The sequence below is a fragment of the Halichoerus grypus genome, chromosome 10 (genome assembly GCF_964656455.1).
Source record: "Halichoerus grypus chromosome 10, mHalGry1.hap1.1, whole genome shotgun sequence".
NCBI classification, from domain to species: Eukaryota; Metazoa; Chordata; class Mammalia; order Carnivora; family Phocidae; genus Halichoerus; species Halichoerus grypus.
This window is the reverse complement of record NC_135721.1, coordinates 89,888,153-89,914,477: the sequence shown is the minus strand read 5'-3', so window position 1 is coordinate 89,914,477 and position 26,325 is coordinate 89,888,153. Positions and strand designations below refer to the sequence as shown.

The window sequence follows — 26,325 nt, the reverse complement described above, 5'->3', positions numbered from 1 at the left end:
ATAACATATATATAATTTATGAATATATAATGGAATATTATTCAGCCACAAAAAGAAGGAAATCCTGCCATTTGCAACAATATGGATGGACCTTGAGGATTCTATGCTAAGTGAAATAAGTCAGACAGACTGTTGGGGGAGGTCATCCAGAAGATATGACTGCCAGTTCGCCCATGAGCTGCACCCTGATAATCAGAAGATCCTCACCCCCTCCTCTGTTCCTAGAATGTGCATTCCACTTTCCTTTCCCACTTCCAGAGGCTTCCCTAAGGACACAAACTTGAGAAAGTGAATGTGGTCCTGAAACCATCTGGACAGTATATGTGACTGAACCCACTTAAGACCTCTGTAAAAACTTTTAAGATCTGGCAGGCAGGTGCAGAAATCTACTTACCTTGCTGCCACCCAAGAAAAGCCTCTTATGTATAAGTTCCTTTTGCATATTAGAACTGTCCCTACCAACCTGGAGTGCCTGCCTCTTTCTTCCATCTCTCCCTACCCTCCGCATACAGTTGCATACAGGTTTCAGATTTCACCTAGGAAGCTCCCGAGGAGCTTGCAAACCAACACAGAGAAAGACAAATACTCTACAATCTCACTTATATGTGGAATGTGAAAACATGAAACCCATAGAAACAGAGTAGAATGGTGATTGCCAGGGCAGAGGAGTGGAGGAAATGGGTAGATATTGGTCAAAAGGTACAAACTTTTAGTTACAAGATAAATTCTGGGGGATCTAAGGTACAGCATGGTGACCATAATTGTCAATACCACACTGCATACTTGAAAGTAGTTATGAGAGTAGCATTTTAATGTTCTCACCATAACAACAACAAATGGTAATGCTGTGAGGTGAAGGATGTGTTAACTCACCTATTGCAGTAAACGTTTTGCAATATATATATATGTATCAAATCATCAGATTGTACACCTTACACTTACACAATGGTCTATGTCAATTATATCTCAATAAGGCCAGAAAAAAAGAGATAAAGGGGCAGATGATGTAAGCAACTTCCTCTTAAATGGTTCAGAAATATATATATTGTGTGCAGATAGTTTATAATATTTATACTGCTAAACCAAAGGAAACAATAGTGATTTCCATGTCTTGTTCAGGTGTCATTTCTGAAAATATCTCCTGAGTTCATGAACACTTCTCATGCACGATGAGCCGCATCCTGCTGCTGAAGGCTAGCTGGGAGTGTGACGTACTGAGAATCTCTCCAAATGGGCCTTGCTAAAATTGTGATTTTTTTAAATCTCCTTTTGAGCTTTTACGGTCACATTTCAGCCAGGAAACAATTTTGAGAGCTGGAAAGGATTCAGTCCTGTTGTCAGCCTGTGGTCAGACCTCACTTTGACCTGCCGCATGATTTCAGTAAGGGTTTGAGAAGACTATGTGTAAAATGCCTGCTTATGTCTTCATTATCAAACTGGCACTTTTGAGAACCAGACAGGAGGCGTGGGCAGAGTACAGACTTTTCGTCATAAGAAGTTTTCGCACTGTATTTTTAAGAGTTGTTGTCCAGTGTGAACTTAGCTCTAAATTGAAAACAGGTATTACTATTTTAATATTAACAAGTTTATTTTATTTTTACATACTAATTTTATGAAACTGAGAAAATATGAAAGAAGACCGAAAGTCTATCCTACTTTGTTCCTGGAACTCTTCCTAAATGTTGCTTACACAGAACATTCCAATAGGTTGCTATTCCATTCTGTACTTAGTTGATCCCATGTTGTTAAATAATGGTGATACGTATTCTCATTTGAGTCTTAATATTAATAGGAATGCCAATAATAGTCATATAACAGCTAATATTTATTTTGCTTTTTCTCTGCCATGCCAGAAACTGAGCTAAGTACGTTACTCATGTCCTCTTATCTAATCTTCTGGGGAAATGAGAATGTTCTATTACTATCCCCATTTTAGGATTGAAAAAACTGAGAGATCAGAAAGGCCATGTTATGAAGGTAACACAGCCACCTCAAAGACTGTGCTTTTAGATATATGTGTGTATGTACATATGCATTATAAAATATTAAGATGCTATTTTTGAAATAAGCATCCTTCTATTCCTACTTTTTAAGTTTTTTTTAAAGAAATAGGTATTTCTTGAATGAATGTTAAGATTCATTCAGTTGTTTGAGTTGTTAATAAAATGTTTAAATAATTTTCTTTCACGATATTAAATTCTCTTTGCATTCCTGGGGGAGGACCTTCTGTCTATAGTACAACTGTTTATGACTTTCTTGGTTAGTGATTTTTCAAATTTCATGCTTATTCTGGAGTCATTGTTAGTAATATGTATTTTGCCAGAAAATGTGTCCATTTGTGGGAGATCTTTAAAACATATCACTATATTTTCCAGTCATGAATAGTATTTTCTTATATATTGAAATGGTCTACATTACTGGTTCTGGTCCCTTTCTCTTTTGCCTCTTCTTGTTTTCTTTTCCTTTATAATATTGCAGAGAAATTTGTCCACTATTTGTATATTTTTATATAAAATAAGTTGTTTATTTCATTTCCATTCTGCTTTACATATTTGTTTATTTCTACTTATATCTTTATTTCCATTTATTTAGGGTTTTTTTACTCACCAACATTTCATTAATACCTTACTACATAAGTAAATATGCCCAGTTACCATTTTTAGCAGCTGCATAATATTTTATTCTATGAGTGTGATATATGTAAGTTGCACAAGTTACCAGCTCCGTCCCCCAAACTCAACCCTGGAGATGGAAGAGAGATGGAAGCAAGAATCTTAAAACCAGCTGTGAGGCAGAAGATGGTCCAGAACAAGCATGGCCACTTGGCTCAGAGCCTGGTCTGCTGCCTCTAGACATGAAAGATAGAACATAATTGCTAGAGTTCTTCACCAATACCTGCTCTTTCGCCCTTTAGTCTCAGGATTCCGCAATGATCTCTATGAGCCAGAATGAATAAAAGAAGGTAGTGCTCATGGTTCTCTGTTTCTACAGTAAGAATAGGTAACACTTACTTCTCACAATAGTAAGGAACTAGCTAGGATGGGAAAGATAGACCAGAGGAAGGAAGCCTCTCTTTTCTCATCTGGAGAGATGAGAAAAGCAGGCCCAGTCTGACTGCACTAGTTTCCAGAGAAGGCCTCTCAAATGGGGGATCCCCACTTTCCTTCCCCACTCTGGCTTCTTCATGAAGTTTCACAATTCTGTCTCATGAATCTAAGCTCTCTCTGTAGTTGAACTCTAAAAGGTGAATTGGGGGATGCCTGGGTGGCTCAGTCGTTAAGCGTCTGCCTTTGGCTCAGGTCATGATCCCAGAGTCCTGGGATCGAGACCCACATCGGGCTCCCTGCTCCGTGGGAAGCCTGCTTCTCCCTCTCCCACTCCCCCTGCTTACGTTTCTTCTTTCACTGTGCTCTCTCTGTCAAATAAATAAATAAAATCTTTAAAATATAAATAAATAAATAAATAAATAAAAGGTGAATTGGGGCACCTGGGTGTCTCAGTCAGTTAAGCATCCAACTTTTGATTTCCACTCAGGTCATGATCTCAGAGTCTGAGATCATGGGATTCTCTCCCTCTCCTTTTGCCCCTCCCCGCCCCCATTCTTGCATGCCAACTCACTCTCACACATGTGCATTCTCTCTCTGTCAAAATAAAATAAAATAAAATAAAATAAAATAAAATAAAATAATAAAAGGTTCATTAGACCTGGCTGCCACCCAGTGGGAGTTTACAAAGCTACACATGATACATGCTACAGCCTGAAGATGTCCTGAGATTAAAAAGGGCCAAAGGGGCTGCAGGGGGAGGAGCTTTGTTAGGGGATCAGTGATAGTGGAGTTGTATACACCTGTAACAGAAGGAGCACCCTGAGAAGCAAACAAACCACACAACATTTATTCTTAAATAATAAATAAGTGGCAAAAGAAATACAGGAAAGGAAACATTCATGAAATCCAAGTCGCTAAAGTGCTTTCAAACATAAATTTTAGAAGACCAAGAAGCCTCGTCTGACTTTAAAACACTTATAGATATTGAACAATTATTTAAACACGGTCCCATAATATTTCAGAAGGGAAGGGAAAGTATGTCTTTCTTTCTTGTTTATGAGTTCCGATATATACAGCCTATCAAATGACACTCAGGATAATACAAGAGTATTGCCTAACAAGAAAACTGAAATGTCCAAAGCCAAGTTTAAGGTAAAGATACTATAATTCATTCATAGAATGAATGAATTATATGGGGTATGGGGTCTTTGCTATTTATAAAGACATCTGATTCTCTGGAGGTTAAATGAATTTATATTTTCAAATTCAGAGTAAGAACATCAGACTTCACCTATTAATCTACACAGTATATTGAACCAAATCTCAAAATGAGGCCCAGCAGTAAATATGCTTTTTTGAACTATAAATCCTCCCTCCTCAAGTTCTACAAAAGAGAAATAAAATCTTACATGACATTAACTGGTTCAAGTGCCTTTAAGGAATGGTTTCCATTCTAGAGTGAAATGGGATTTTCCCTAAATCATCCCTTTGTCTTCTTAAAGCAAGTGGCTTTGCATTGTACCCTGACACTGGAAGAAGAAAATCCAGCTGAGAGTACTGGTTTTAGACAACTTTTGTCTTGTGGAAAATGCCATGAGGGATGAGCACATTGCCCAGCCTTTGAGGGTGGGGCCTGTGGGCCTCATCAGGCTCCCACCTTTCCTGGCTGGAGCCCCTCCAGCCCCGAGGAGTCTGAGCACCCTCGAGCACTGGCACCCTGGTGTGTTTTCTTGGTCTCCTGCCGGGCAGAGCTGGAGAGATCAATGGCCACATCTTCCAAGCCGTTCTCAGGGCTGCCTTCATCTGAGCCTCTCTGGGGTCCTGCCTGTCTTGGGCTAGAACCTTCCTGGAGGTGGTCTGAGTCCCAGAGTCCTGCCAGCTTTTCTTCATTTCCTGGTCTCCTTATCATCCCTGTGGATTTTTTATGCATCCCTTGCAAAAAAGGAAAAGAGAAAAAATAAAACTAGATATCTCCAAATTCAGCAGTTTTGTAAATCTCTTCCTTGTCTTGTTCTTTAAATCCCATTAGAAGTGCCCTCATCAGTGCCCGTCTCTGGGGCCTCTAGGGGAGCCAGGTAGGTAACTACCCCCATTAAGGGTAGAAGTCTGATGTCAGCCTGTGGAGTGCAGCCAGCAAAGGTATCCAAGTGATTTTTTTTTTTAATTTAATTGTTGCCAATGTTTTAAAATCAGGAGATTGCACATTTAAAGCCAGACTTCCAGCTTCTCTGAAAGTAAGAATGTCTGGCAGCACTGGGCCCACTTTCTTATGTGGCCACAGGTCTGCAGATGCTAGTAAGCACCATCGCCCCACACCTGGCCTGCTTGTGGAAGTTCAGAGGGGTGGACTTGGTTCCCTGCCCAAAATTCTCTTTGTTTCTTCAGTCTTTGAGGGCAAAGTCAAGGCCATATTTACAATTGTTATCTCTAGTCTCAGCATAGCTAATGATGGGTAGGGGCTAAAAAAGTGTTTGCAAAACAAAAAATCTCCTCCCCACACCAACCTAGAATTCCCCCACCCCACCCCACCCCCCACACACACACACACACGCATACACCTAACTCTAATCTCCTACCCTGCCCTGGGTGCTATCTTGTGACTCATTCCTCCAAGGTGTGATCCCTGCCCATTAGTCTCTGGTAACAGCAAACAGAAAACAACCAGAATGCCCAGCCCCAAAGCTTGGACCTCACCCATGTAGACTGTTCTAGCACCAAAAGTCTAAGAGACAGAAAAGCAGGTTGTTAATGGCAGAACTAGGACCCAGACCCCGGACCTCCTGGCTCTGGTATGCAGGGGGTTAATCACCTGCAGGTTTCACTGCTTAGCACTGTCCTCATTCCTATTACCATGAGCTCTAAATTGTATGGTTTCCAAACACTGTAATAGCACGTGACATTTTGGAAACATATTTCACATATTACAAGTATATCATTCTACTCTTAGAACCAAAGCCTGATGTGACCTTTCCACACACTGTCTACACAGTTCTGATGAAAAATAATTCTACTGACCATAGTTCAAGCCTTTGAATTAATTAAAATTGATGTGATATTCTGGGCCCAAATCTGAGTAAATGTACATTGACTGGCTTTGCAAATGGCTGCTCTTCAGGGAACCCTGCCCCTTCCCCCAGCATCTCTGGCCCTCTTGCTGGCTGCAGGGCCCTCTTCCTTACCCAAGAGCCAGGGTGCGCAGGAACCAACCAGGCCACCCTCGGTGGAGTTGAGGACGGAGTCTGGCAGTGGGATGCAGTGTCGCACCATGGCCCCATAAAGCCCGTACTCGGCCATCACGCTGCTGCCACCCCAGCGCTTCTCCCGTTTCCGCCACTTGGCCCTCCGGTTTTGAAACCAGACCTAATGTGAGGCAGGACAGGAAGCAGAAGAGCATACAGGAGGAGACACAGTAAAGAGGATGCTCCTAGGTATCCCTGAGCAGGGGCTTCTAAAAACAGCCAACTAGTCGTTCAAGTCCCAGACCTTACAGGAGCTATGTCTACTATTCACTCAAAGCTCACAGGGACTCATCCTATTGTGAGGATAATGTTCAATCAGTTTCCACTAAGGTTTTCCAGAGAGCCAGGAACGACAAAAATAAAATTATTCTTTCCCACATCATGTAAAGAAGTGGACTACTATGTCTCCTGATTTTTCTCATTGATTGGAAACAGTTCATGCTTGCAGTGGTCCCTTTTAATATCAGGTTGTTGGTTTGTTGGTGATATTTCTCCTGGAAAATATTATCTTAATAAAGAAACAATATGGAATATTGATTAGCTGTTAAAGAGTTAATGGCATATCTTCTGACCTGGAGAAATGTCCAAGATGTGTTGTCAAGCAAAGAGGCTAAGAAGTATAACACAATACCTTTTTGTAAAAACAAAGAGCAAAATTCCATATGTATAAGTATACATATATCTACAGGCACATACATATAAACATATTCAGTGCCAAATATATATGACACAGAGATAGTGTGCAGAAATGTTACAATAGGCTATTTATATTCGTTTCTCTCAGGGAATGATAGTCAAAGAGATGATTGATAGATAAATGACAGATAGATAGATAGATAGATAGTTATAGATAGATATAACTATATATATAGTTTTTAGTTGTAGCACACATTATTGTGTAATTTTAAGGAATTAATTAATAAAAGGAAAAAATCATTCAGGTTGCAGAGGATGTCTTCTTGGAATAAGCATACAGAACGGCTCTAGCATTGTGGTACCTACAGCTAAGTGAGCCTCAGTTTGTGTGTCAAGGGAAATGTGTTGGGTTGTTTAGAGGTGGTGTGTGTATATGAGAAAAACATGTTCTCTGTGATGTCTTTGGGAAAGAGAAAGGGGACCCCAGACACCTGTATTCGGTCTTCCGGGAGCTCAGTTTTCACAGCCAGCATTTCCCGGGCATACACATCAGGGTAGTGGGCCTCGCTGAATGCCTTCTCCAACTCTTCCAGCTGGTGGGCAGTGAAAACAGTCCTGTAGGGAGACCCAAAGCACACGCATGAGTGTATGTCCACAGGAGACTGCCAGGCTTCCCAGATGTAGAAGACCCTGTGCCCGCCTTTCCACACCCTAAAAGGCCACCTCATGGTAACTGGATATCCCACCTCTGAATGATCAGCCTCTGGAAAGTCCAGAAGTTTGGTTCAAACAAAACGGAGTTCTTTAGTATATTTTCCCTCCTCAATGAATTCAAGAAGATCTACTTTAAAGATCCACAAAATTGTGTCTTTAAAATGTTACAAAGATTATCCTGCAGCCTCCTGTGAATAGCAGAATTATGTTCTCAAATGGCTACTGTGTGTCAACCAGGAGGCCACAGGGCCTGCCATAATGCAGCCCCATAGATTCTCAGATTCTGTGTCCTGAGTAAAGGGCCAGGGAAGACAGCCTGGTTGTATACCTGTGCCGCCTCTTCTTCCTCTTGCCAGGGGTGGGGGACACTTTCAGTCCATTCTTGTCTTCAGGTGGGCTGTCCTCATCTGTTAGCACAGGAGAAAGAGATTTTAAAGGTGAGCACATTACCTTTTATTAAAAAAAAAAAAAAACTGTTTTTAAAGGTGAGCATATTTTTCAGGGCACCTGGGTGGCACAGTCGGTCAAGTCCCCCACTCTTGGTTTCAGCTCAGGTCATGATCTCAGGGTTATGAGACTGAGCCCCAAGTTAGGCTCCATGCTGAAAGTGGAGTCTGCTTGAGATTCTCTCTCCTTCATCCCCCACTTGTGCATGCGCGCTCTCGCTCAAATAAATAAATAAATAAATAAATCTTAAAAAAAAAAAAGGCAAGCATATTTTTCACTTTCTCCTCCAGATTCTAATATGAGGACTGAAGTTATGATTCTGCTAGGATATGTGAGTATTTAATAATACACTTTAGCATTGTTAGCACTTACTATATTCTAGGCACTCTGCTTAGCACTGTCCATGCATTATCGCAGTTATTCTTCACAAAATAAAAGAACTCCAAGGTAGCTGCTATTATTGTCCTATTTTTACAGATGAGGAAGCTGAGATGCGGGGAGATTAAGTAACTTGCCCAAGATCACACAGGTTGTACATGGTCAAGTTGGGATTCAAACCCCAGACTGTGTGAAGCTACTTGGCTGTTAATGGCACTCTCTACCCCCACTTAGCTCCCAGCTCCCAAATTCATCCACTTCCTTCCACCTCTAATCCCTCTTCTTAATCCATACACCAACATTTCTCTAAGCAGGGGCGGGGGCTGAGGTTTGACATCAGAACCCTTGTCAGGACTTCACTCCCTGCCTTGTTATACCAATTCTGAATCTCTGGAAGTGGGGTCCAGGAAACTCACTCTTGACAAAATTTAGCCATATTTTGCCTTTCATTTTATCAGTGTTCACAGAGGAAAGAACTCATCCTATGAAGGCAGTTTCTGGATTTTTAGTGAAATTACTAATAGAAGGGTTTGTTTTATCTTACAGAGAGACTTATGAATAGATTTTTAAAAGCAGAATGAAAGTTTGCTTGCCTGCTGATCTGGCATGTTTACTTTTATTATTTTGTCTTTTATTATCAGTGGATACTCAATGTATGCTTTTTGCCTTGGCTGCCTGGATGCTCAACTCTAGGTTCTACTATATAGTTTCTCTCAATCCACGTTTTCTTGTATAATTCTCCGTTTTCTTCCACCCACACCCCAGACCTCTCAATTTTTTTGCCTCTGCTCTTTATAGAATTTCATGGCCTCCTTGTCTTTCCCCATATTCCGCCTCAACTTCTTTGAGGAAATAGCTGGGCTCGGAACAAAATGCTGAGCATAGAACAACGAAATTGGCGAGGTTACTTCCTTTCTCACGTGTGGGGAGAGGGGAAGGCAGCGCGAGGTGAAAAGCGCGGTACCTAGACTCCCTTTTCAGCACCCCAGAGGCGGACAGTTCCAGGCCTCCAGGCCTCGAGCTCTTCAATCTTTCAATCCAGCAAACCTTTGAGCGCCTGCAGGGTACTGGGTTCTGTGCTGGTGATGAACAAGCACACCCAGGCCTCACTGACCTCTGCCGTTCGCAGAGGCCGAGACTCGCGCCGGGCGCTGGGGAAAAACCCTCAGGAGACCGCTGCTTGGTTGCCGAGACCCCCAGGGTAGGTCCAGAACCTGGTGGTGGTGATATCTGCTGTGCTGCGGGACCAAATCCCGGAGAAGAGGCAGGGATTTGGGGAGAGGCAAGGGGCAGGGAGCGAGGCTGCGAGAATACGCCTCCCCCGACGGGGCCACGCTCTAGGGTCCCGACTTCCCTTAGATCCGGGATGCTGGGAATAGGGGCTCAGTGAGGCGATGGTGAGTTACCCCAGCATGGCCCCAAGCCGGAGGAAACGGGCAAGACCCGGATGGCCTGGCCTGATTACCGGACGTCGGGACGCTCTCGCTGCTCTTCTGGCTGCTGAGCTGGGGCGGTGGACGACCTGGGGCTTGCTGGGCAGCAGGTTCAGGCGCTCCGGGTGGCAGGAACGGCACGTCGGCTAGGAGCAGGCAGGGCGCCCGAGCAGCCACAGGAGGCTGCGCGCCGAAGCCGCAGAGAAGGCCGAGCCCCAGTGGGAGGGCCCCGCGCGCGAGGCAGGAGCCCCCGAGACCCGGACCCGTGCAGGGTGCGGCCGGGGAGGCCTCACAACCAGATCCTGGCCCGGGGCCGGCAGGCGCAGGCACCTCAGCCTCCAGGCCCAGCAGGTCGGTGATGGCGAAGCCGCGGGGGCGCGAGCCACTAGGGGAGCCGCCAGGCACCAGCGCCCTGCTCCTGGAGCGCCCGTCGTAAAGTGCGTCCCGGTAGGTCATTGCTTCTCAGTCGCCGAGGCTTGACCTTCTCTAGGTCACGTTTGCAGAGTGGGCGCAGCTCAGAGGACGCTTTATACTACCCGACCGCCCGTCGGGCGCGGAAGGCCAGGAGGGCTCCAATCAGTGGGGCGCGGACGCGTCATCGCCTCGGACCCCGCGAGATGGGGACGCCACCAGTTTCCCTCCCCTCGGTCGCCGCCCTCCCAGCTGCAGTCCCCTCAATCACCTCCTTCTCTCTCTTCTACAGCTGTCCTCCTGCCCACTCCCCAGCCGATCCCCCCATCCACCGCCCCCCGCCCCCATTCTCAGGGAGAAGAAAGTAGGAAGGGGACGATCCCGCTATCTGCCAGTTCCTCTAAAAGCCGCATATTCAGGCCCCGGTGTGGTCTTCCTTTCTCTAGGTGGAGGTCCCGCTCACAGCTGCCCCAAAGCCTCCTCCCAAGACCCAGTTGCCCATTAAGACCTAGGGCCTCGTGGTACCTGGCGGGCTCAGTCAGAGGAACATGCGACTCTGACTCTCGGGTTGTGAGTTTGAGTCCCACGTAGGGTGTAGAGATTACTTAAATAAATAAAACTTTTAAAAAATATTTTTTAAAAAGACCTAGGACCTCATTCCCAGCCACACTACCACCAATACAACACACGCCAGCCCTCCAACTCCACCGCCAGAGCCTTCCCCGAAAATCTCCAAGGGGAAGGGAGTGGAAAGCGTTTATTTAATCCACTCCCACTTCACCTCCAGCCAAAGCCACTCCCAGCTCCCTAAATGGCTTTAGCCGGGGCAAAACTCACACGAACTGGGGGAAGAAGTAGAGAGAGACAGATGTAGAGTGGACCGAAGAAGAGTGCCCGGCTTAGTAAACAAAAGTACTAGAGGTCCAATGAAATTTGAATTTCAGATAAAAAACAAATATTTGTGTGTGTGTGTGTGTAAGAATATATCAGTATTCTATCTGGCAACTCTAAATTGGGTGTGGGGGGTAAATTGGAACATAAGACCTGTCTGCTAGGAGGCACCCCTCTTCAAGGAGGCAAACAAATTACTGTCAGATTTTAGGATTATTCAAAGACAGCCCGATTGTCCTGTGAACGTCCTGATTTGTTGAAGTTGGCGCCAAACAAAGCACGTGAGTAAACCACTCCTGGCTCACACGCCAAAAATTTGAGTCCACCCAACCCCAATAGTTCGAAACCTTGAGCCCACCCTTCCCAAACACAGAATCCTGGAAACGGAATCTCTTCAGTGTCTCCCCTGAGCGCCGAGCAGTCTGAGGTATCTAGCGAGAGAGGTGAAAACTCTCAGCCCACCGGGACGCGGCGCGGTTCCCTGCGCGCGCCGGAGAGGAGACCGAGCCCTGAAAAGTGGGTCTACGGCTGGCTGCACCTTCGAGTGGGTCCTCTGTTAAACATGCAGATTAGAGGAGCTTCCGATGAAGATAATTACAACAGGCTGGGCATTAACTTTCCATTATTAAAGGAAGACCCAAATCTCCCCCCTCGCAAGCTGTTCCTGGTATTAGCAAAACAATAACTTTCCTTTGGGATAATTGTCTTTTGAATCGCTGGGGGTCAGGGGCGGCTTTAGACGCCAGCGTCATTTTCGGCTCCGCCAGGAATTTCTCCCCAAATTTATCTCTGGTTTTAAAGGAAGGTGTTATTGACACAGGACCCAGCCAAGTGCTCTAGGTCTTTGCCCAGCAGAATAGTCGTTTGTAATTAAGAATTTGGGCCCACAGTTTAGTAAGACATCTAACGATCCACACATTTTGAGACCAAGTCCGGGGTGTAGACAGGCGGGACCATCCGCCCCAAGGTGGCTCAACCGGGGTCAGCGCCTGCAGCCTGGAGTGCCAAAAACGCCCCCCCCCCCCCCCCCCCCCCCCGCCTCGGCTAGGGTCTTAAAGTCTCTCTCCCCTAATCCTTTCCCCGGGGAGGCAGGTGATTACCGAGAGGACAGACCTCAAGTGGATGGCCTGGAACCCAGAGGTATCAAAAGGCCGGCGGTAGGAGCCCAACTTCGGTCACCCCACACAGTGACCTCCGCATAGATCAAAGAGCACACTGGTTAACAATCCTTTTGTAAGGATCTTACAAAACCTCTTTTGCAGATGAGAAAAACTGAGGCTTATTAACCAGGTCATACCAGACACGGATAGAGAAACTGGGAAAGCGAAGCTGAAAGAAAGCCGAAGAAGGAGCCGGAATTGCAACTCTAAGGGGACCTTGCAATTCCTGCGCAGGAGCGTCCCTAGAGCCTCCTCCCGCTCCCACTGCAGGAAGGGGCCCTCTGGACCAGGTTGGAGAGATAGATGAACCCGGGGTGTCTTCCTTTTTTGCAGAGTGGCAGTGGCGGGAGCGCAGCGCCTGAGGACACTTTCACTGTCTCCTCCCCAGGGAGAAGCGCCTCCCCTACCCCCTTGCGGCTTTAATCCACGTCCCCACTCCCACGCCCAGCTGCTGCGGCGGACCATTGACTTGCTCGCGGAACTCTGCGGGATCCTCTCAAGAGGCCCCGCGCGGGGGGATGGGAACGCAGCCACGCGAGCCGGACTAAGCTCCTGGCTCAACGTCCGCCAAGGTGCGAGAGCGCTTCCAGTCGTTTAGGAGACTGGGAAAGGAGAGTGCGAGCTGGTACCACCCCGAGCCCACCCACGTTCTGCGAGTCCCCTGGCGCCCTGGCAGGTGCGGAGTCTATGGGTGGGTGCAAGGGTTTGGTGAACTTTTCCGCGCCCTGGCTGGGTGGAGGGTAGGCTCCTCCCAGCCCCCTCTCTCGACAAACAAATCTGCGGCCAGGAAAAGAGCCCTCTGGAGCATCCCCGCCCTGGCTTACCCCCAGAGTCGTTTTGGAACCCTAAATCCGTTAAAGGGTCCGGATCTGTCTTCATCAGCCAGGATTATCTGGGATTTAACTAATCAGTAAAGGTTTCTCTGCTCATTATTTTCCAAGAAAGGTTTCCATCCCCTCTCTGTGGCCAACCACGAATGTGTGCTCCATTTACCCTGGCCACCCACGCGTTCCGGCTTGGCCCAGCGCGAGGCTGACACCGGACCCGGTGTGAATGGCTCAACTGAGACGCGTCCTCGGCTTTTAGGGAGCCACCCCTGGCCAGGCTGGCAGCATTAAAATACAGTAGGAGTACGGGTGAATAAAATGCATCTCCATGTGAGTGCACAAACAAGCCCTATGGCTCTATTCCTCTTCTGATTTTCTTCCTGCCTCTCTGGCTACTCCTCGGTTGCTTTTGTGCCCCCCTCCCCCTTAAAGCCTGTGTAGATACTGTTCCGCCCTCTCTACCATCTCGTGCCCTGACCATTCTGCCTGCACACCTGCCCAACCTCAAGTGCCAAACCACCCACATCTTCGCCTGGGGACTTTCTCTGGTCTCCAGAGGCCACTTTGCCCACTAAACAGAGGTGCCAAGGATTAAAACACCCTGAGAAGCCCTGGACCACCTGCCCCAGGTCTAGAGTGGAATAACTCAGGAATGCATTCTATTCTGCTTCCCAGAGGTCCCCAGCAGGGTGTGCCCCAGTTACTTGCTAATTATCATATCCAAACTGCTTTCTTCCTAGGTGCTGTGAGCGCCCCACCCAGACTCCTATTCTTGGGCTCTGGGACCTCCCTCCAGCTGCTGTGAATGTAGGCTGCTAAGAGCTCACCATTGCCCATAATGAGAATTGCCCCCTGCTGACAAAAGACTTTAACCTACACCCCCTATCCGCACATCCAGAATGTTTGACTGACTTATATTAGACACGATACAAGGCTACCCCTTGCCTCCAGAGGGACAATTCCGTAGAGCTAGTTCTGCTTCAAACCTCTTTCTGCTCAAGGATCAGGCCAAGGCTCAGCTCGACCTATGAGCACACTCTTGCCCAGCTCCTCCCCCTTCTCTGACTTCCCTAATCCCTGAGACCTCTTCAGCTTCTTCCCCAATAAAGCTCATACATCCACATTCTCTCTCCAGCTCTGCTTCTAGGAACCTGTTCCCACCTTATTTCCCTGCTTCCCTATGGTGTTGCCCAAAAGCATCTCCCAGATAAATGACTTATCCTGGAGTGCTTGACTCAGAGCCCACCTCTGGGGAAACCCAAACTCACACATCCTATTTCTCAGGCTCCCCTGGGCACCATTCTCTCTCCCTCACATGAGATCCCATGATTCAGTCATCATCTGCCTGCCAAGAACTCCCAAATTTGTCTCCAGCCTGGGATGTGCTCCTGCAGTTCAGGCTCACATCAATGGCCTCCTGGACTTCTGTCCCAGTGTCCCAGGAGTACCACAGCACAGTCCCATCAGCACTGAATGCAACATCTGCCCCTCATGTCTGCATCTCCCCAAGCCTTCTTCAGCTCCACCCCAGGGACCCAAACAGAGCCCTCCCCACCAGGTCTACCTCCAATTACCAGAAATAACATGAGTAACAACAAGGGCTGACATCTCTTGGGTTCTTACTATGGGCAGCTACTATTACATATGCCTTATCAAAAGGATCGCATTTCATCCTGACCACAACTCTAAGGGTGGATGCTATTGTTGTCTATATCTTTCAGGTAAAGAAACAAAGATTTGGGGAGGGGGCAAGTAATCACATAAATTACCCAAGGTCACCCCACTGCCAAGTGGCAGAGCCAGATTTGAACACAAACACTGTGAGACTAATGCATAGTTCTGCACCACTAGCTAGCCTGCATCCGTCTTCAAGTTCTCTCCCTGCCCATTGCCACACAATGGGTCTGGCCAAGCTAGCACTTGCTAGAGGGAAATGTATTTGTCAGTCGACGGCTACTCAGTATCCAAACAACTCTTAAGGTGCCCTGCAAGAGGTGCTCTCTTTGTGTGGGGTAAGGGGTGGATGCTTTCTCTCCCCACTCTCTGGCAGTTCAGTTATAACCTGGAGTCCTGGGGCCAGTGCAAAGGGCCAGGTATGTAGTCCTTCCCAGATTCCCCTCACCCCACTGGAAAAATCTCTTCTACACTCTTGCAGTACTTGATGCTCCTTATGCCATCTTGTCTTACCCTTCAGTTCTTTTGTATCTGTCTTCATCCGTCCATTGGCTTCAGGTGCCCAGGACCAAGTCTTACTCATAATCACATCCCAGAAAAATGCTCTTTATCTTCCAAGACAATGCATTTCTTCATGTGGCTTCTGGATTGGTCTCCTCACATTGGACCAGTGGTTCTCAAAGTGTGGTCTTCAGACCAGCAGGACCAGCATCACCTGGGAACTGACTAGAAAGACAGACTCTGGACCCCACCCAGACTTACTGAATGGAAACTGGGGGTGGGACCCAGGAATCAGTGTTTACAAGCTCTCCAGGGGACTCCACTGCCCTTTCAAGTTTGAGAATCAGGGTCTTCTAGCAATGTTTCATGAACCATGTGTCCTTCTTTGTTTAACAAATATGGTCTGAGCATACAGACCTCATGCTCTGAGGAGCTATGGGGAATGCTTGAGTTCAAGGGTAGGATAACAGTTAACAGCCAGATGTGAACTAAAGGAACCAGTAAATCAGGGGCACCAAAAAAAGAAAGAGAAAAACTTTTATTTAAAACTTCTGTATGTTAAAAAATATGTTAATAATAAAACTAATAGGCTCCATCAGTGGAGCACGGGCTGTGTGCCGGGTGCTATGCTAAGTGCTTTATATGTATCAATTCATTTAATACATGCAAAAACCCTAATGAGGGAAGTCTTATTATTATTCCCATTTGGTGGATGAGAAAACCAAGGTAGAGAGCTGTAACTAGTCTGGCAGGCAGTGGAGAAGTCAGGATCTACTGTCAGCCTTGAAGCAGCAAAGTCATGATGGGGAAAATGACAATGTTGGGGGGAGGAGGAAAGATGGCAGAGGACTAGGGGACCCTATTTCAACTGGTCCCCGGAATTGAGCTGGATATCTACCAGACCACTCTGAGCACCCACGAAACCAGCCTGAGACATAAGAAGATCTGGATCTCTACAAGCAGAATATCGCAGGCGGTTGGTTTTGAGGTATGAATCGGGGAGTGCTGAATCCGCGGGCAGATATCGGAGGATAAACAGCAGCAGGAGGGTGCCTGGCCACAGGGATCCTACACCGCCAGGATCCTACACCGCCGGTGAGCGACAGCCTCGCGTGCTGGGGACAGGCACAGACTCACAGACCAGTAGCGGTGGGGAAAGGACTTTAGGGCAGCCCCCGGGGCGGAAACCCGAAGCTGCGGGGTCGTGCACGTGCGAACTGGGAGTGGCTAGAGGTTTTAGAAGCACAAAGGGCAGAGGCGTGCCCGACCTGGAGGCAGGACTGGGAGCACTGCGGAGGGGCTCACAACCCAGGACGCTGCAGTTTATAGCAGCACAGACAGAAAGGAGACGGTGTGGCCTGGAGAGCTCACTGAAGAACAGACTGCGGTCTCTCTGCTCTGAAGCAGAGGGTTGGAAACGGTCTCTTCTGCTCTGACTCGCGGAAGAGACGCGGAAAGCCACCAGGGAAAGCCGCCAGAGAACAAAAGCCCCAAAAACTGATTCCCACTGAGCCCATCCCCCGCCACAGGGGGGCAGGGCAACTCCGCCCAAACAGGGTTGCCTGAGTAACAGCACTGCAGGCCCCTCCCCCAGAAGACAGGCTGGGAAAACAAGAGGCCAGCAACCCTAAGGTCCCAAGAAAACAGGTGCATCTTGCTTGGGTTCTGGTCAATAATTTGGACTCTATACATTCCCTCAAACACCCATCAACAGAATGACTAGGAGGAGGAGCCCCCAAAATAGAAAAGACTCAGAGATTATGACTTATGCTGCAGATTTACAAATGGATGCAGATATAACCAAGATGTAGGAGATGGAATTCAGGCTAGCAATTGTGAAGACAATGGCTAGAATGGGGAAATCAATTAATGGCAACATAGAGTCTCTAAGGGCAGAAATGAAAGGTGAATTGGCAGAACTTAAAAATGCTATCAATGAGACCCAATCCAATCTAGATAATCTAACAGCTAGGGTAAGTGAGGCAGAAGAACGAATAAGTGACCTGGAAGGCAATATAAGAGATAAAAAGGGAAAAGAGGAGGCCAGGGAAAAACAACTCCAAATCCATGAAAATAGAATCAGAGAAATAAGTGACACCATGAAGCGTTCGAATGTCAGAATAATTGGAATCCCGGAGGGAGTGGAGAGAGAGGGCTAGAAGATGTATTTGAGCAAATCGTAGCTGAGAACTTCTCTAATCTGGGGAATGAAACAAACATTTGCATCCTACAGGCAGAGAGGACCCCTCCCAAGATCAAGGAAAACAGGCCAACACCCCAGCATGTAATAGTAAAACTTGCAAATCTTAGAACCAAGGAAACCATCTTAAGGGCAGTTAGGGGGAAGAGATTCCTTACGTACAGAGGAAGGAACATCAGAATAACATCAGACCTATCCACAGAGACCTGGCAAGCCAGAAAGGCCTGGCAAGACCTATTCAGGGTACTAAATGAGAAGAACATGCAGCCAAGAATACTTTATCCGGCAAGGCTGTCATTTAGAATGGATGGAGAGATGCAGAGCTTCCACGACCGGCAGAAACTGAAAGAATATGTGACCACTAAGCCAGCCCTGCAAGAAATATTAAGGGGGGTTCTATAAAAGGAGAAAGACCCCAAGAGTGATATACAACAGAAATTTACAGAGACAATCTATAAAAACAACATCTTCACAGGCAACATGATGATAATTAATTCATATCTTTCAATAATCACTCTCAATATGAATGGCCTAAATGCTCCCATAAAATGGCACAGGGTTGCAGATTGGATAAAAAGACAGGACCCATCCATATGCTGCATACAAGAGACTCAATTTGAACCTAAAGATACATCCAGACTGAAAGTGAAGGGATGGAGATCCATCTTCCATGCCAGCGGACTTCAAAAGAAAGCTGGGGTAGCAATTCTTATATCAGACAAATTAGATTTTAAACTAAAGTCTGTAATAAGAGACACAGAAGGACACTATATCATTCTTAAAGGGTCTATCCAACAAGAAGATCTAACAATTGTAAATATCTATGCCCCCAACATGGGAGCAGCCATCTACATAAGCTAACTGTTAACCAAGATAAAGAGTCATATCGATAACAATACGTTAATTGTAGGAGACCTCAATACTCCACTCTCAGCAATGGACAGATCATCTAAGCAGAAAATCAACAAGGAAACAAGAGCTTTGAATGATACATTAGACCAGATGGACCTCATAGATATTTACAGAACATTCCACCCTATAACAACAGAATACTCATTCTTCTCGAGCGCGCATGGAACTTTCTCCAGAATAGACCACATACTGGGTCACAAATCAGTTCTCAACCGAAACCAAAAGATTGAGATTATTCCCTGCATATTCTCAGACCACAATGCTTTAAAGCTGGAACTCAATCACAAGAAAAAATTTGGAAGAAATTCAAACACTTGGAAGCTAAAGACCACTCTGCTCAAGAATGATTGGGTCAACCAGGAAATCAAAGAAGAACTTAAACAATTCATGGAAATCAATAAGAATGAAAACACATCAGTCCAAAACCTATGGGGTAATGCAAAGGCGGTCCTAAGGGGGAAATACATAGCCATCCAAGCCTCACTCAAAAAAATAGAAAATCCCGAATTCACCAACTAACTCTATACCTTAAAGAACTGGAGAAAAAGCAACAAGCGATGCCTAAGCCATGCATTAGAAGAGAAATAATTAAAATTAAAGCAGAGATCAATGAATTAGAAACCAGAAACACAGTAGATCAGATCAACAAAACTAGAAGTTGGTTCTTTGAAAGAATTAATAAGATCGATAAACCACTGGTCAGACTTATCCAAAAGAAAAGAGAAAGGACCCAAATTAATAAAATTATGAATGAAAGGGGAGAGATCATGACTAACACCAAGGAAATAGAAACAATTATTAGAAATTATTATCAACAACTATATGCCAATAAACTGAGCAATCTGGATGAAATGGAGGCCTTCCTGGAAACCTATAAGCTGCCAAGACTGAAACAGGAAGAAATTGACAACCTGAATAGGCCAATAACCAGTAACAAGATGGAAGCAGTGATCAAAAACCTCCCCAAAAACAAGAGTCCAGGGCCTGATGGATTCCCTGGGGAATTCTACCAAACATTCAAAGAAGAAATAAAACCTGTTCTACTGAAGCTGTTTCAAAAAATAGAAACAGGGCGCCTGGGTGGCTCAGTCGTTAAGCGTCTGCCTTCAGCTCAGGTCATGATCCCAGGGTCCTGGGATCGAGTCCCACATCGGGCTCCCTGCTCAGTGGGAAGCCTGCTTCTCCCTCTCCCACTCCCCCTGCTTGTGTTCCTGCTCTTGCTGTCTCTCTCTGTCAAATAAATAAATAAAATCTTTAAAAAAAAAAAAAAAAAGAAACAGAAGGAAAACTTCCAAACTCATTCTATGAGGCCAGCATTACCTTAATCCTCAAACCAAGCAAAGACCCCATCAAAAAGGAGAATTTCAGACCGATATCCCTGATGAATATGGATTCCAAAATCCTCAACAAAATCCTAGCTAATAGGATCCAACAATACATTAAAAGGATCATCCACCACAGCCAAGTGGGATTTATCCCCGGGATGCAAGGGTGGTTCAACATTCGCAAATCAATCAATGTGATAGAACACATTAATAAGAGGAGGGAGAAGAACCATATGGGCCTCTCAAATGATGCAGAAAAAGTGTTTGACAAAATACAACATCCTTTCCTGATTAAAACTCTTCAGAGTATAGGGATGGAGGGAAAATTCCTCAAGTTCATAAAATCCATCTGTGAAAAACCCACAGCGAATATCATTCTCAATGGGGAAAAGCTGAGAGCCTTTCCCTTAAGATCAGGAACACGTCAAGGATGCCCACTCTCACCACTATTGCTCAACATAGTACTAGAAGTCCTAGCAACAGCAATGAGACAACAAAAAGAAATAAAAGGTATTCAAATTGGCAAAGAAGAAGTCAAACTCTCTCTTTTCGCAGATGACATGATACTTTATGTGGAAAACCCAAAGGACTCCACCCCCAAATTACTAGAACTCATCCAGCAATTCAGTAATGTGGCAGGATACAAAATCAATGCACAGAAATCAGTTGCTTTCTTATACACTAACAACACAACTGTAGAAAGAGAAATTAGAGAAACAATTCCATTTACAATAGCACCAAAAACCATAAGATACCTCAGAATAAACCTAACCAAAGAGGTAAAGGATCTATACTCTAGGAACTACAGAACACTCATGAAAGAAATTGAAGAAGACACAAAAAGATGGAAAAATATTCCATGCTCATGGATTGAAAGAATACACATTGTTAAAATGTCTATGCTACCCAGAGCAATCTATACCTTCAATGTCATCCCGATCAAAATTCCAATGACATTTTTCAAAGTGCTGGAACAAACAATCCTAAAATTTGTATGGAATCAGAAAAGACCCTGAATCGCCAAGGAAATGTTGAAAAAGAGAAACAAAGCTGGGGGCATCACGTTGCCCGATTTCAAGCTCTATTACAAAGCAGTGATCACCAAGACAGCATGGTACTGGCACAAAAACAGACATAAAGACCAATGGAACAGAATAGAGAACCCAGATATGGACCCTCAACTCTATGGTCAAATAATCTTTGACAAAGCAGGAAAAATCATGCAATGGAAAAAAGACAGTCTCTTCAATAAATGGTGCTGGGAAAATTGGACAGCCACATGCAGAAGAATGAAACTCGACCATTCACAAAGATAAACTCAAAGTGGATGAAAGACCTCAATGTGAGACAGGAATCCATCAAAATCCTAGAGGAGAACATAGGCAATAACCTCTTTGACATCGCCCACAGCAACTTCTTTCAAGATACATCTCCAAAAGCTAGTGAAACAAAAGCAAAAATGAACTTTTGGGACTTCATCAAGATAAAAAGCTTCTGCACAGCAAAAGAAACAGTCAACAAAACAAAGAGGCAATCCACAGAATGGGAGCAGATATTTGCAAATGACACTAGAGATAAAGGGCTGGTATCCAAGATCTATAAAGAACTTCTCAAACTCAACACCCAAAAAACAAATAATCAAGTCAAAAAGTGGGCAGAAGATATGAAAAGACACTTCTCTGAAGAAGACATACAAATGGCTAACAGACACATGAAAAAATGTTCATCATCATTAGCCATCAGGGAAATTCAAATCAAAACCACACTGAGATACCACCTTACACCAGTTAGAATGGCAAAAATGGACAGGGAAAGAAACAACAAATGTTGGAGAGGTTGTGGAGAAAGGGGAACCCTCTTACACTGTTGGTGGGAATGCAAGTTGTTGGTACAGCCACTTTGGAAAACAGTGTGGAGGTTCCTCAAAAATTTAAAAATAGAGGTACCCTATGACCCAGCAATTGTACTACTGGGTATTTACCCCAAAGACACAGATGTACTGAAAAGAAGGGCCATATGCACCCCAATGTTCACAGCAGCAATGTCTGCAATAGCCAAACTGTGGAAAGAGCCGAGATGCCCTTCAACAGATGAATGGATAAAGATGTGGTCCATATATACAATGGAATATTACTCAGCCATCAGAAAGGATGAATACCCAACTTTTACATCAACATGGATGGGACTGGAGGAGATTATGCTAAGTGAAATAAGTCAAGCAGAGAAAATCAATTATCATATGGTTTCACTTATTTGTGGAACATAAGGAATAGCATGGAGGACATTAGGAGAAGGAAGGGAAAAATGAGGGGGACGGGGAATTGGAGGGAGAGATGAACCATGAGAGACTATGGACTCTGAGAAACAAACAGGGTTTTAGAGGGGAGGGGGGAGGGGGGATTGGTTAGCCCGGTGATGGGTATTAAGGAGGGCACGTACTGCATGGAGCACTGGGTGTTATACGAAAACAATGGATCATGGATCACCATATCAAAAACTAATGATGTATTGTATGGTGACTAACATAACATAATGAAAGAAAAAAAAAGAAAATGACAATGTTTCTCACACTTGTCTGGTGTTCGGGATTGTTTTTGTTTTGATTTCTATGAGCCTGAGGCCTGTAAAAGATTTAATCTGGCACATCTCCAATTGCCATCAATTGATGGTGCTGTGGGCTTGAGGCAGATTTCTGTGAGAGGCTCCTATGCCCATGGTTGGTCTTTTCCCTTTAGGTTCTGAGATGATAGGGAAATCCCAGGTAGGAATGCAGGTAACACTTTGGCCCCAAGGAATGTATTTCCTTTCCTCCTTCTGGGACTCTGTATCTGTCTCCTCCTTCCACTGCCCTCCCCCTCTCTTGCTTAGCCCTTCCTTCAGTTTAGCTCATCAAAAAGCTCAGGGCCACTCTCCTTAATTCCCATCTGTAAGTCAAATGAACTCCAAGACCAAATTAAACTCAGGAGAGAGCATAGCATCCAGCACCTGCGCGGGGATCCCCAGGGCAGAGAGAAGACATGACCGAAGGTGTGTATGGCCTCCCCACGTGGGAGGAAGAGACTCTGGCAGGTGTGTTGTTTGTGCATGGAATGCAGTGAGAGGGTGATGGCACAGATCAAGTCAACCAAAAGGTCATGGGAAAGGGACACTAAAGGCAGGCAGGAGCTGTTGATGAGTTTCATTTCCAGCATTAAACAAGCATTAGGTCATCTACTGGTGGAGAAAACTCTCTGGCAGCAAATGATAATGTGCTTGTAATGGATTTGTAATGAGGTAAATACGTGATCACCATCCAGGTCCACACCTAGGCTGATGCTCTGGGTGAAGCTAAGAACGGCTCTGCCAGGGAGGGAGGACTGCAGTTTCCACCAGCTCCAGGGAGCCTCTCCTAGGACACAGACACTTCCCATTTGAAGGAGGTCCTCGCTCCTGCCACAGTGCTTAGCTCTGTCAGCTCTCTTGGAGATACCTGCCACATTTGTAATTATTCATTTGTCCAGAGGATACTGCACTTTGCCTGTACCCTTACCAGATGCTATAGCTGGCACTGTCTGAGGGCGGCCCACCAGCCCCCCAGGTCACCTGCAGCATCTGTGGACAGTTCCCAAACACACCAACAACATCCTGCCTCAGCACCTGCAACTCTGCCTGATGATGTTCTCAGGCCCCAGGAGTGCAGTGGCCAGGCCTGGGACCCAGGGAGGCAATGGCCCCAGCAACAACCCTCCAAGGATGACTGGGAGGTGGTGGGTAATACCAAAGCATCCTTGCCAAGTGGAGCAACGAGACTGGGGGCATTCTGCACAGTCACTCCAAAGGCCCCGTCAGGATTGAGCCCCAGCAAACCCCACTCATTATCACAGACTTCCTTGTGTCCTCCCCCTCTCCTCTACCAGAGCTGCCTTGTTTCACCTTCCAGATAAACTATTTCATCTCAGTCCCTGTCTCAGGGTCTGCTCTGGGGACCCAAACCTGGATAGTGAATAAGCTCCACAAAAGCAGGGTTGGGCAGGCCTGGCAGCACCATATGCTGGGTGCCTGGCACATGGCTGGCACAGAGTGAGTGCTTCCAGAAGGTCTGCAGAGTGAAAGAATCCAAGGGTATGATGCATATGAACCATGTGTCTGTTGCCAAAACTAGCTCCTCCCCATCTACTCAGCCGTCTTTCTCAAGAGTCCCCTCCCTGAATGCTAAAGGCCTGGTCCAAGGAAGATGGGCTGAAAGCACATCTCCATGGCAACTTTGGCACTTGGGGCAGAAAGGAGCCCAACATTGGAACTCATAGCCCAGCCCTGGGACTGGTCATCCTGCCTAGTGGCTCTTTTCACAGAGCTGTTGTGTTCACTGCTGCCAACCAAGGTTTTGAAATGTGTGGCACCAAGCCGCCAGCCACTCTGCAACTGTATTTTCATTTGTGCTAGGTTTTTGCCTGTGAGGCTAAAGGAAGTGGCATAGAGGCTGGGGTGGGTATGGGACTTGTGGTGACCCAGGCCGGGGACAGGATGGGGCTGGAGCAAGCCATCTGTGCTCTGTCAGCCTGGACAAAGGACTGCAACATGTCTGTCTGATTATTGAATCTTACTTGTCCTAGCTCACTCCCCCCAAACACACTAATTAACCAGACATCCTCAAGTCAACTAGAGAAATCCTCATTAAAGAGGAGAGGAGGAAGCATAAAAAGGAGAAGGTATGACAGTGAAAACCCACCACCACCACCCCCTGCAGACACGGGCTGCCATGTGATTTAAATCAGCCCTTACTGAACACAACAAAGATGTCAATGTGCATCTCCCCAGAGAGAGAGGAAGTGGCAAACACTGAGACATTTTATTCTTTACACTACCATTATAGCCAAGGCTTTCATGTGCAAAGGGGGGAAGTATTTGGAGATGGTTTGTGTTCTTGGTCCTTTCATGCTTGGAGAGACTTTCATCTCATGCTCTTCACATACTGGGAGCTCACTGGTGATTCTCCAGCCTGGGGTCTCCCGTATTTCATTGGTTCTGGAAATTATCAGATTTTATCCTTTTTAATATTGCCTCTCCTCCATTCCTTCTAGGCTGTCCTTTTTGAGCTCCAGTTGCTCTTTGGCTGGGCTTTCTCAGTCTCTCCTCCATGACTCTTAAACTTCTTTCATATCTTCTGTCCTCCAATCGTTTTGCTACAGCTCTAACTTGACATTCCCTAACCTCTCTTCAATTGTGCCTAATCTGCTTTGTAATCAGTCCACTGTGTTTTAAGTTTAAGACTGTAATTTTCATTTCTGTCTGATTTAAACCCACTCATTTTAGAGTCACCATCAGTGTTCAGTATCTGAAGCATTTAGAGGTCAAATTCCGTCATTTGTTCTTTCTGCTGACTCCTGCTCACAGTAGTTTTGTTTTTATTTTTATTTTTATTAAGACTTTGGGTTTTTTTAGAGCAGTTTTAGATTCACAGAGAAATTGAGCAGAAGTACACAGAGTTCCCATATACCTCCTGCCCCCCACATGCACAGCCTCTCCAACTATCAACATCCCCCCCCCATTCAATGAACCTACACCAACAAATCATTATCACCCAAAGTCCATAGTTTACATTTAGTTCACTCTTCATGTTGTACGTTCCGTGGGTTTGGACAAATGTATAATGACATGTATCCACCATTACAGTATCATATAGACTATTTTCACTGCCCTAAGAATCCTCTCGGCTCCACCTGTTCATCCCTCCCTCCCTCTAAATCCTGGTAACCACTGATTTTACTGTTTCCATAATTTTTCCTTTTCCAGAATATCATATAATTGGAATTGTATGTTATGTAGCCCCTTTAAATTGGCTTCATTCACTTAGTAATATGCACTTAAGTTTCTTCCATGTCTTTTCATGGCTTGATAGTTCATTTCTTTTTTGTGCTGAATAATACTCCATTGTCCAGAGGTACCATAGTTTACTTATCCATTCACCTCCTGAATGATATCTTAGTTGCATCCAAGTTTTAGCAATTATGAACAAAGCTGCTATAAACATCTGTGTGCAGGTTTTTGTATAGACATAAGTTTTCAATTCCTTTGCATAAATATTAACAAGTGCAATTGCTGGATCTTACGGTAAAAGTATTTTTAGTTCTCTAAGAAATCACCAAACTGTCTTCCAAAATGATTGAACCATTCTACATTCCCAGCAGCAATGAATGGCAGTTCCTAAGGCTCCACATCGTCACCAGGATCGTCAGTGTAACAACAGTGTTGTCAGTGTACTGTTGATTTTGGCCATTCTAACAGCTATGTACTGGTATCTCACCATTGATTTAATCTGCATTGTCTTGATGACATATGATGTCATATGATTTTTTCACATGCTTATTTCACATCTATATATCTTCTTCGGTGAGGTGTCTGTCTTTGGCCTATTTCCTAATCAGATTGTTTTCTTATTGTTGAGATTTAAGAGTTCTTTATACATTTTGAATAAGTCTTTTATCAGATGTTTGTTCTGCAAATATTTTATCACTGTTTGTGGTTTGTCTTCTCATTCTCCTGACATTGTG

The 26,325-nt window shown here is 45.4% G+C and overlaps 1 protein-coding gene across 1 annotated transcript; it reads right to left on the bottom strand.

Moving 5' to 3' along the window:
* Positions 1 to 4,692: 4,692 nt before the first annotated feature.
* On the bottom strand, positions 4,693 to 10,350 carry VSX1 (visual system homeobox 1). Its single transcript, XM_036109965.2, has 5 exons — positions 9,927 to 10,350; positions 7,965 to 8,043; positions 7,414 to 7,537; positions 6,227 to 6,407; positions 4,693 to 4,979 (listed from the first exon to the last, which is right to left on the bottom strand). Exons 1-5 carry the CDS (start codon positions 10,348 to 10,350, stop codon positions 4,693 to 4,695), a joined length of 1,095 nt encoding a protein of 364 aa, XP_035965858.1.
* Between the last annotated feature and the right edge of the window lie 15,975 nt (positions 10,351 to 26,325).